Source organism: Sapajus apella, unplaced genomic scaffold (genome assembly GCF_009761245.1).
Source record: "Sapajus apella isolate SASKATOON/1434 unplaced genomic scaffold, GSC_monkey_1.0 scaffold10, whole genome shotgun sequence".
Taxonomy (NCBI): Eukaryota; Metazoa; Chordata; class Mammalia; order Primates; family Cebidae; genus Sapajus; species Sapajus apella.
Window position 1 is genome coordinate 43,104,441 of NW_022436950.1, and position 12,503 is coordinate 43,116,943.

Sequence of the window (12,503 nt, forward strand, 5' to 3'; positions counted from 1 at the left end):
AGGCGGCTCAGGGCTCAGCGAATCATCCTGATTGCTTCTAGCTTTTTGCTCTGCCATCTTAGCAATGTGGCAGTATGACAAAAAGAGGGTACACAGGAGAGCAAAATGATGTTGAGTTTGTCCTCTTCTTATTAGGAAAATTACAGTTTTCCTTAAGGTCCTACCTAGTAGAGTCCCACTTACATCTCACTGGGCAGAACCAGGTCACATGTCACCCTTAGCTGGATGGGATTTTGGAGAGGTGAGATTTTTGTTTGTTTGTTTGTTTGAGATGGAGTTTCACTCTGTCACCCAGGCTGGAGTGCAGTGGCGCTATCTCTGCTCACTGCAACCTTCACCTCCTGGGTTCAAGCGATTCTCCTGCCTCAGCTTCCTGAGTAGCCGGGACTGCAGGTGAGTATCACCACGCCCAGCTAATTTTTTGTATTTTTAATAGAGACAGGATTTCACTGTTAGCCAGGATGGTCTCAGTCTCCTGACCTCGTGATTCGCCTGCCTCGGTCTCCCAAAGTGCTGGTATTACAGGCATGAGCCACTGCACCTGGCCTGAGAGGTGAGTATTTTTAATAGGGCACATTGTTGCCTTGAACAAAATTGAGGTTCAGTTGGCAAGGTAGAAGCTCAATGGTTATGCAGCAAGCAGGGTCTGCCCTGAGGAGCCATGTGATACCTTTCAAATCTAGTGATTTTTAAGCAATTGTCTGAGTACCATGTAAATATCAGCTTCTTAGTTATATTTCTGTGATGAAATAGAGTTGTTTGGTTGCATTGTTTGTCTAGGAGAGGATGTGGTACCATGAATGGGTTATGTCTTTCCATTCTTATAAAGAACAGTGGGTGCTTCTTGGCCTTTCACAATAAAGAGCCTTTGACTTATAATGTGCGTAATGAAAATGCATGAAAGGACCACCTCTACCAAAGTTCTCTGGCTTGTCAATATGATGAAACTAGTAGGGCAACCACAGAAAAGATAGAAATTCCTCAGACCCCTTGCTTTGACCCGTTTTCTGTTTTTCTCATGCTCAAAAGAAGAGAGGTTTTTCATCTCAGGGCTGTTTCTTTGGGCTTGGGACCTTTTCTCCATCTTTCCTTTTTTAGTGTAGCTCTTACTTCACCTGTCTGCTTTATTCCAACTCTCAGTTAAAGGGCAACCTTAATCCTTCCTTCTTGAAAAGGGACTTGGGGAAAAAAATGAGGTACATCTGACTTTAAGAGCCAGGATCACTACATACTTTTTAATGTGTCTATAAAACTCCGAATGGTCTCCTTTTCATGTTTTCTAGTTTCATTTCCTATTCTAGGCCACTAAGACAGAGCCTCGAACTATGTGTCATGTGAGCAAATTACAGAATATGAATCCCCAGTCTTCATGGTGCTGGGGTCAGAGCCTGAGGAAGCAGGAGCATCCCTGCCTGTCGTATTCAGTTGTAAGCATGGCTTCTGTTGAATCTAGTGTCCCAGACAAATATTACCATTTTCTTTGTGCCATGAAGTCAGAAATCACAGGAAATGCTGCTTTCAGGCCTGTTTAGGGGCTCACTGTTCTTTATATTCTTCTTCCACACTAAAGCCTGTAGAGACTCCTTTTTTTTTTCTTCTTATCTTGTCTCAAATCTACACCTTTGGTTTTTTGCAAAAGACTGTCCTGGCAGATGTGATAAACTTGGTTTGTGTTTCTTAAAAACTGTTCCGGGCAAAGCTGTGCTGTATCTTGACTCACTTGTGTAGCTTAATGTCCCTTTTGTTCATCCCATCTTGAGCCCTGTTATATTCTCCTGGTTTTGCTTTTCCTTTGCTTTTTATAAAGGGGTTTTACAAGTGGAAGCTCACCCCAACCACTTTGTGATAAATCAGCTCATTGCCAAAGTTGCGGCAGTTGTACCCTTTGTTCTTCGCAGTTTTGTCTTGCATCACTGACCACCTTGGCCAAGCCCAGAGATGCCACCTTCTTTCCACCAAGCCCCCTTTCTCCCACATAAATGCGATCGTAGAAACTTGAGTAATACTCTGCTAGGACGTAGTCATTAAGAATAATGTGCATTATATTTTCTCATTTATCTTCTTTCCATTTATTTTAGAGCTTATGTTAGTCTTCGTGCTAAGAAGAGATAGGTTATAATTAAGCTGAAAAGTGTTTCTTTGGTTTTTCCAGATGAGAATTCTCCAGCCAACTTCTGGGATTCTAAAAACAGGGGTGTGACTGGAACACAAAAAGGGCAAATTGTATGGAGAATTGAGCCTGGGCCCTATTTCATGGAACGTAAGTAATTGAGTGTGAAATATAAACTTATTATTGAACATTGCATAAGTATGCAGAAATATATGGAGTCTTTTTTAATGTTATTTTGAAATTCTTTGGTTTGGATTTCCACTGCCATGATGGAAAATATATTGTTTTAGAGAATGCTCAGTAAAGAATGTTCACATATTTTGAAAAAACTGTGTGTGTTTAAATATACAGTTAGCCATCCATATCTGTGGATTCCACATCTACAGATTAAACCAACTGTGGATCACGAAAAAAAAGATGTTATTGTATCTATACTGAACAAGTACAAATGTTTTTCTTATTGTTATTCCATAAACAACACAGTATAACAACTATTTGCATAACATTTATATTGTATTAGGTATTATAAATTATCTAGAGATAATTTAAAGTATATGAGACGATGTACACAGGTCATATCATGTACTCTGATACTTTACATAAGGAACTTGAGTATCTGTAGATTTTGGCATTCGAGGGGGTAATGGAACCAATTCCCCACGGATATCAAGGGACAGTTATGTAGGTACATGTGTGTATATATATACACACACACAAACATACACATTTACATATATATGCACATGAATATTACATGTACATACATATACATGTATATATACATAAATATATATAGTGCGTTTTATATTTTACATATACATTATGAATGTATGGTATGTAAATTATGCATGGCTACTTTAATACTTCACACATTTTATATACGCTTTATATCTGTAATTAATATTTATTCATATTAATTTCAGAAAGAATAATTCAAGATTTCAGTTAATTTAATAACATGACTTGCCTTTGAAATACCTCATTATAATTTTTGCCAGCAGCAGAATAACTTCGTGTTTGGACCCCAGTCTTTTCAAAGTGTTGATGAAATGGCCTGGGTCTCACTGCCATTGAGGTCAGCTCACTAGAAAATCAGACACTGGCTGCAAATAACTCAGCTGTTACCCAACGAATCCAGTGTTACAGTCATTTGTAAATTCAAATGCTTGTATATAGTACCTGGTTCACAAAAATAACTTGCCCCTTTTTAAGTTGTATGATGATGTTATTTATAGTTGCCACCAATACTATTGAAAAATAGTAAATACTCAATATATTTTTGTGAAATATATAGAAGAATGAAGGAATAAATGATTTAGTAGTTGGTCCAGGTTAACTTCTACATTTACAGAACTTATTTTTCTTTAATGAGCTCTTTAAACTTTTTCTGAGTTGTTGAGCTTCTGAGGGAGCCTTAAGACTAGTATATGCAAAAGATTTAATATAGAAGAGAGTGTGTGGGTACTAGTACTTAAAGATAGTACTTGGTAATGTGAACATTAAGATTTCATTAAATGGAAACCTGCCACAAGCATATTTTTGTTGAAGCATATAAAACTTTTCTAATACATGGTTGTCTTAAAAGATTAATGTCTATTACTTGAATTGCTATTAAAGGCATGAGATAATTTCTTCCACCATTCTTAGTAGTAAATCAACATTTTAGAACTTTCTCTAATCCTGCTTCTGCCCCATAAGGAATGTCTTCTTTTCATATTTCAATTTCTGACTGGATTATCTCTTTAATCCTTAAAAGAAATGTAGTTTTTTAGAGAAACTGCTCACAAAAAGCATAGAGAAAGGAAGGTCAGAAAAGGGAAGCAGATATATTCAGCAGAATCCTAGCTAGTAGCACAGCAAATAGGAAACAGTTTGGAAGAAAACTGGCCAACATGTGAATGAGGATGGTTTCTGGCAAGTGGAATTATGGATGATTTGTTTTTCTTACCTATGTCTACATTACTTTCCAACATTGTTCCAGCTGGTACGACTATCTAAGTAATGAGGAAATAAGCGATAAAAGAATGTGAGGAAAATGGAATGGGAAATAGCTGGTTTTACTTTCAATGTGATTCCTCTTTTGAAAGGATCCTGGTATTTAAAAGGCTGATCTAGCTGAGAAAAATTGCCAACTGAACTTCAGGGGAAAAGGTAAAATCACTTCCTTTGGAGTAAAATCACTCAAAAATGATGAAGGCTGCTGGTAATTATTGCCTGTTGGAGTGCGCAGATTGATATTACAAGCCTCACGTGAACCCCTGGGAAGAAGTCAGTACCACATGCTGCTATAATTTGGAATATTATGTGAGAAAAAGCCCATTTACAGAGTATCCCCTTTGCTGTGATTGATTTCTTTCGCCCTTCGAAAGTGTTAGAGATTCATAATGTCCTGACTGATAAGGCTATAGTTAAATAGCTCTGTCTTGACTGGTTTCTCTACATCTCCCCCTAGTATTTAATAGAAATGGGCTTCACATTGAAGCTAGGAGTTGGGAATGAAGAAAAGGGAAATTTTTTTTCTTTTTTTCTTTTTCTTTTCTCCGTATTTTAGCATTTCCGCCTTAATTCTTCTCACAAAATTGGGAGGATTGCATAATTGTAAAAGTTTGTTTTAGAATTCAGTGATGCATTTTTTTAAAGACTGATAAAATTAGTGTAAGTTAAAGTTAAATATTTCAGAAATATTCTCCTTTGAATAAGTCTTTCTTCATTAATTAGAATGAAGCACCAGCCCCCAAAACACCCATCCCTACCCTTGCAATATAAAAGAAGTTGTAATCATATTTATAGTGCCTAGAAATAAAGTCTGTGTCTTTGGATGTCATTTCATTCTTTTTGAGACAGAGTCTTGCTCTGCCTCCCAGGCTGGATTGCAGTGGTGTGATCTCAGCTCACTGCAACCTCCACCTCCTGGGTTCAAGTGGTTCTCCTGCCTCAGCCTCCCAACTAGCTGGGATTATAGGCATGCACCACCATGCCTGGCTAATTTTTGCATTTTTAGTATAGTTGGGGTTTCAGCAAGTTGGCCATGCTGGTCTCAAACTCCTGACCTCCAGTGATCCACCTGCCTTGGCCTCCCAAAGTGCTGGGATTACAGGCGTGAGCCACTGCACCCGGCTGGATGTCATTTTTAAAACCCATTGTCTAGCTACAGCATTCTTAAAGGAACTCACAATGGAATGTTGCTTGAATCTCTGGAGCTGATGGCATGGAACTTTTTAAAAAAATTGAGAAGAGTAAGACAGCTTCTAAAATATTTTCTACCTCCAATCTTGAAAACTTAAAGTATTTTAAAATGTTTGTTTTCATCTGCAGAAAGGAAATTTGTTTATCTTTAGCTCACCAGAAATCCAAACAAAACTTTAAAAACCTCTGATAATTGATCTATTAAAGTTTTAGGGAAAACCTGGATTTGAGCACTATGTGGGCTGTTTGTAAATTTAAGATGGCTTTAGTTTGTCTGGATAAATCCCCAGAGGAGGCAGTTAGTCCAAACTTATTTCAGTATAGGGCTTCCTGAATGGATTTGAAAGACAAATCTAAGTGTAAATGTGGGTAGATGATCCTCTGGGCATTCAAGAGGAGGGTCAACTTCATCTGCACCTGCTTGTCATAAGACAGATATTCCTCAAGAGAGCTCAGGCTCACAGACTCTGAATGGGTCATCTGTGCAGTATACATTCATGAGTTTTAAAATTTAAGAGGTTTCAAAAGTTGTCTTGGCATGCAAGAATGTATGTTTTATTCTATACAGTCTTTTATGGGTCATGGTCATTCATTTATTCATATTTGCTTTTTATTCTTCCTTCCTTCTATCCATCTGTCCATCTATCTCCCTATCTATCCTGAGATATTCATTGAGTGCTATTTTGTACTAGGTCTTATTCTAGGTACTCACTAAATCTTGTATTAGTGAGCGAGCTTAGAGGTACCAAACTTCATCCTGCATTGCTATGTACTGAATTGATAGGTGATCATTGAGGAATATGACAAAAACCTGATATTTGTATAAATTACATAGTGGTTTCACATACTTACCTATCCCAGCCCTGGGAAATGTATATAGGATTAGAAAAAAGTATGCAAGTGACAATTGTGAGTGAGAGTCTTCCCTCTGAGTGGCGCTCAGGTTGGTACAATTTCCAAAATAGGTGTGTTAAGGTGCCTTTTTATTTGATGAAGAGGGGGTGGCCCCAGTCTCTTATTTTTACTATCAGAGCTGTTTCTGTAACTTTCACCATTTCTAAGTCCCCTCCCACCAATATCAGAAAGGTCTTTTTGCCCCTTGGATGGAGATTTAATGCTTTTCATCCCCCATCCTCATACTTTATATTTTAGGTCCAGTTAGTTCTCTATTCCTATTAGGTTTCCACCATATCTGCATGGATATTGTCCCTTTTGTTTTTCTGAGTTTTAGCAGAGGAAAGCCTGGCCATTTCAGGCTCCACTGTTCCTTGTTAAAGAGAAGACAACTTGCAGTGACGTATAACTGACAAGTGAGCATGTCACTAGCATGTGGGCAAATTTCCTCAAAAGCATGAGGAGCAAAGCTGTGAATCAGAATTATAATATTAATAGCTTAATGAAAACACATAGGGCAACAGTTAAAGTCATGTTCTAGAATAAATTATAATTAGCTTGATTTTTTTAAGATTATTCTACCATTTAAGTAAAATAGAAATGATTAAAGAAAGAAGGATATTTATATTCCATCCATCTTTATGCTTCAAAATATTCAACTTCTAGAAACTTGGGGAACATCCAGACTCTCTAAATAGGAACAGGCTGTTAACTACTGCCTAAGTGAATCGTGTAGCTATTTAAGATGATGGATGAGATCCTAAGCTGAGGCAAAACCATTTCTTGCAGGGAGTGGCTTATAAAACCTTTTTTTTCAGAGAGGGCTTGAAATATAATCTTATATAAATGCCTAGGGTTAATACAGCTGAGCTGAGATTGCTTTTCTAAAAAATAATTTTGAATAGGTAATATACGAAAGAGTATAACTTTAAAAAGCATAAAAATTGAAAGTAAATGTTTCCCCAGCTTCATGTCCAGTTGCCAGTTTTTCCACCCTGAAGGCAACCACTACAACCAGTGTCAAGTTATCTATTTGGAAATACTTTATTTATATACAAACCTAGACATATATTCTTCTTTTAAACAGGTAGTAGAATAATTGCTTTAAAATGCAGTGTCAGAATCACACAGTTACAGAAATCCCGTTGCTTGAGAACAGGTTTAAATTCCTAAACACTGTTCAAAGCCTCTCTGCCTCCCCAACTTGCCCTTGAATATATCCCAAGTGATGTCTCACAAATGTTCACCCTCCGACGCATAGTAGAGGGGAGTGGGCATGCTGCTACCCTGAGGGACATCGTTATTTGTATTTATGAAAATTAGTCAGAAACTTGAAAATAAATGGGCTTTCCTGTTTTAAGAACATCCAAATACAGAGTATTAAATTTGTATTTTAGCAATACTATAAGTTAACGTACCCTGAAGATTATAGAAAGGGGCCCATATATTGCTATGATCTATGACCAGCTTCAGCTGTTCAGAAGGGACCTCGGAGAGGAGATGCCACTTGTGCTCTGCTCTCTTCCTCTTAAGGCTAGACCTGGCTCAGCCGACAGCAGGTCCTTACAGGTTAATACGGGATGCCTCTCCCTTTTCCTGGCTCGCTGCCCTCTGAGGTAACATGCTTTTGATACGCGGATTCAAAATACTCTTCTTTTTACAGCCCAAAGGAATGGAGACATATATATATATATATGGATATATTTAAATATATGCAAATATTAAAATATATTTCTATACAAATATGTATATATACAAATACATTATATATATATATATATTTCATAATTTGAGGCCAGCAGGGGGAGATATTGCCTGCCACATCAGGCTGTGAGGAAAGCATGTAGGATAGATGGACTCATTCATTGCTCTTTGGTCCATGTCCTCCATCTCCCCTTCTTATGAACAGGGCTGGGCTCTGTTGATCACTAGGCTCCTCCCTAACCGGATGCTCAGTCATCATGCCTGTGCTTACTTCCACCTGCCTTTGTATATATTTCTCAGAAATAGCATTTTTTTTTTGAAATGTTCATTTTGCAGTTAGAGGTTACACATTGTAGCTGGAACAGAAGCCCATGCCCCTGGGCACCAACTTCCCTTTTCCATCCTTCTGAGTATTCTTCTGTTATCTCTTCCAATAACCAAAATATTCAAATACATTAACCAAAATGATGCTCTCCTCTTTTGTCAGAGGGGATGTTGCTTAGTTACACCTTTTTTTAAAATCTTGTGTGACTTTCTAAAAAATAATACTTGAAGATGAAAACTTCCACTCAGAGCTGAACATTCTATTTTAAGGGGCAGCAATCTTCACTGATGTCCTGCTGAAGGATCCAGCTAGTTTCCATCCCTACCCAAACAACTCTTCATTCTGTCCAGGATTGTTTTCCTCTCTAGTGGCAAGCCTGCATGTGTGGTTTTATAATGGGTGATCTGTGAAAATTCCCTGAGCTTTTTGGTTCTGCAACACAGCTCAGTAGCATTTGAAGGGATTGGATCATGCCCACAAAATCTGTTTTTGTGCAATTCAGGATACATTGATCTTAGTTTCAGGGATTCTACTTTGTCATCTGGGTTGGAGAATTTTGTTATAGCAAGGAATAAAATATCACCAAAAATAGTTATTTTTTTGTGTGCTTTCAACTAGCAAAGTTGGCATGATTATCATCCTCCAAAAAAAAAAAAATAAGCAGTCACTTTTTTTTTTTTGGTCTCATTATCTGTTACCTAGTTGACTTAAAACCTTAGGAATGCAGATAGCATCCTGACTTGAGAGAGAGCTAGGAGAAGATGTCTTATAAAAATGCACTTCTCTCTTTGGAAAAAATGACCTGCTCACTCACTAACCATTGCTTTTATCTATGAGGTGCTGCTGCAGGCAGAACCATGAACGTTGCTTCCCCAGCATTAAAAGTGTGATACCAATGAGCTCATGTCCAAAGAATTCAACCCCCATGCATGTTACCACACTTCATTCTGCTTTGACAGTCCTCGTGCATGCAACTTAGGTTTGTTCTTGCATACTACATGCAATTGGTCTTGGAAAAAAGCAAGTGGGAGAGTAAAGTTTGCTCACATCTGTCCAGCTATTTCAAAAATAACCAAAAATCTGTGTTAGTGTTCAGGAAAGTCATTTGCAGAAGAGTTCTCAGGAAGACAAAGTGATAGTAAAGCTAGAATTCCTGCGTAGGTCATTTTGCTGTTCCCCAGACCCAGCATGCTTCATCTGTGCCTCCCTGCTTTTGCCACTCCTTACTCCTAACACTCTCTAGCCCCATTTTTCTCATCCATTAGACCTGTTTGTTCCATGACACCTTTCTGATTCCACCATATCCTCTCTTATCTTCTCCACGGTCTCCATGCTCTTCTACCTGGTCCTCTTCCTTTTCAGTGTGTGTCTTCTGTATTTTGCCGTGCCTGCAATTGGCATCTCAGCAGCTACACTACAGAGCACCCACTAGATCAGAAACCTTTCCTTGATTTCCTTGCATTGTCTGGCACAGTGCTGCCTGGCCATGTGCTGTGGCAGGTATGTAGTAAAAATCTTCTGGCTGATTATGCTTATTAAATTATGAATTATTGGATAGTGAGTAACATAAATAATAGACAGACTCAATATTTTTACCCCATAACAACTTTTTTTTGAGATTTAGTATTTGATCATTGGTAGGAATAGTGTAATGATATAAATTCCTGGAAAAGAATTTTTCTTCAGTTATTATCTCTTCCTCTTAAAGTAAGGAAACCAAAGACTGTAGGAGGCCATTTGGTGCAGTCAGGAAAGTCAGTGGAAGATGAACTTCCTTAGGGAGATACATTGAGCACCCCCACTTTAATAATCCTGGTGACTCCGTTGAGAGAGGAACTCCCTCCTGTAGCTTAGGATTCAGCCCTTCATCATCCTTGCATATTTAGAATGACATGTTGGGAAAAATGCAGCTCGCAGTGACACTTCAGTGACTCAGATGCTTTGTATACAGAGAAATTCCAGTGCCTATAGGTTTATCTTTAACACAGTTTGGTTTCATGCTCTTTGGAATTGTAGTTGCTTTCCGAAAACCATAATTGACATTTGTATTACTTTCTATCAAAATGGAATTATCAGAACAAAGTTTATGAAGTATGTGGATTCCACATGCTGTGAGATACAGACATCAGTTGTTTGTAGATTTGATCCTTGTCTACTAAGTGTATTTAAATGGCTTGGAAAATTAAAATAATACAAATTTCCAGACCCTGTCACTAGAGAATCTACTACAGTATACTTCCATGCTTTGTTAGACTGTTTTTCCTCTATTTCCATTGACAGCTACAGTCAATGTAGAGGTTATGAGTGAAGGCTTTGGAATCAGACAGCTTGGGTTTGAGTCCTGACTCTGTCATTTCTTACCCGTCTGGACTACAGCAAACCTCTATATCTTATCTGTAATATGGGGACAGGAATTTTCGCCTTCCAAGGTTAATGTGAGGGTTCAATAACAACATGCATGTGAGAGATAACACAGTGGCACATTGTGGAGCACCTCAGTAAATGCTAGCTAGTCCCATTCTTATCACTACACTATTTCTATTTTGGCATGTTGTTTTCATGCATCATTTTTCTGATATGTTCGAGAGGTTAGAAAGTTTCAGAGAAGCATATAAAATCAAACTGAAATTGATGTAATCTGTTGCCTCTGAGTGGAAGCAAACAGGTCATTCAGAGTCATGAGTAGGATTCCCTGAGAGGTGATATGTTGGATTTCCACACCTGATTCCTAAATGACTTGTTTCACTGTTTAAATTACCATTTTTCTCCAATTGCTTTGCAGCAGAGATAAAGATCTGTTTTAAATATTACCACGGCATTAGTGGGGCCCTGCGAGCCACAACCCCCTGCATCACCGTGAAGAACCCGGCTGTGATGGTGAGTGCCCCTTGCTGCCAGCTCCCTTTTGAGATCCATGCTGGGACTTGATTTCTGTTTTTGCCTCTGCAGCCCTGACAGGGTTATCAGGAACAATGAAAAAGGAAACACAACAGTGTGGGTACTGTTACAGGAAAGGAAATAGCTTACAAGGTTGGCATGCCTGAATCCCTTATTCAAATCAGTGGAAACATAGGATTTGATATGTAACAGCTGTTTGTAGAGTCCACTCTCCAAGGAGCCCATTCATGAAGCAAAGTAGCAAGTGCCCCATGGTGGAAGGTTTTAAACTTAGTCTGGGCGACCGGTTGGTAGGAAAGAGTGGCACTGGACCTTATGTGAATTTTAACCATTTAAATTGTGAGTGATTCTACCTGCCAGTAAACTCAGGGAGCTGTTGCCTGGAAGAGAATATAAGTTGGAAGTCACAAATGCGCTGTTTCCTTAAGGTCTTAGTGCTGGTTCCTTCTCAATGCCGAGTTCGGGTCTAGTACCTAGAGATCTGTTCATATTTTGGAACTCAATGGAAGTCAATTTCTTTAACTTCAGAAGATGACTTCAGAAGTCAGGCCCTCGGTTGAAGAAATGGATATCTAATTTATTTTTGTAGGAAACTTGTTGTGTTGGACTTTTGAAAGAAAACCTGCCCATTTCCAACATGGCAATTTTGTGCTTTTATTAAATTTTATTTTAGAATCTAATAGTCTCACAATACCCAGCTCCACTGTATATGGGTGGTTGGACTCACGTGGTTTGGGGAGATTCTTAGAGTCCAAGATATGTAAATTACTTAGTTTTAATTAGTTATTAATAAAAACGAGCTCTTGAAAGTATACAAAAAATACTGACTCCATGACACAGAATCTTTACAACATTCTATGTGTGGGTATGTGTGTATACCCATATTTATAGATGCTTGCATTTTTGAAAACAGGCAAGTAGTCAGGTTGAAATTCAAAAAGCAGTCTTTGTGAATGGCTCTTTGAAATTGTTCACACTCACCCTATGTTGTCTCTGATAGTGCTTGTACCTCTGTATCAAGCAGTCTTTCCCTTTTATCTATTCATTTAGACAAATATTCATTAGATGTCTGCTAAGTACTAAGCATTGTGCCACCACTACAGATGAAATGATGAGAAAAACGCCATCATTGATTTCATAGGTCTGGTGTAGGACAGAGACATCAATCAAATATTATATTTATTTGAGTGAAAATTGTAAGAGGGAGAGCAAAAACAGGGGTAGGAGAACATGTTCTATGTAGTAGGATTTGTCCTGATCAGAAAATTCCTGGAAGGCTTACCTGAAGAACGTGTGTCTGAGGGACAATCTGAAGGAAGAAGAGGTGAAGGGGTTTTATAGATGAAGAGGGAGGGAAGAGCATTTCAGGCAGAGGGAATAGTGTGT

At 38.3% G+C, this 12,503-nt stretch overlaps 1 protein-coding gene across 5 annotated transcripts in view; it reads left to right on the plus strand.

Moving 5' to 3' along the window:
* HECW2 (HECT, C2 and WW domain containing E3 ubiquitin protein ligase 2) overlaps positions 1–12,503 on the plus strand; it is a 382,585-nt gene that overhangs the window by 238,946 nt on the left and 131,136 nt on the right. For 4 of the 5 annotated variants that reach the window (XM_032278791.1, XM_032278792.1, XM_032278790.1 and 1 more), the window contains 2 exons: positions 2,153–2,260; positions 11,002–11,096. In XM_032278791.1, coding sequence (XP_032134682.1) covers positions 2,153–2,260; positions 11,002–11,096 — 203 coding nt within the window. Of the gene's footprint in view, positions 1–533; positions 554–2,152; positions 2,261–11,001; positions 11,097–12,503 lie in introns of those variants that run through there. The other variant, XM_032278794.1, reaches the window with a different exon arrangement.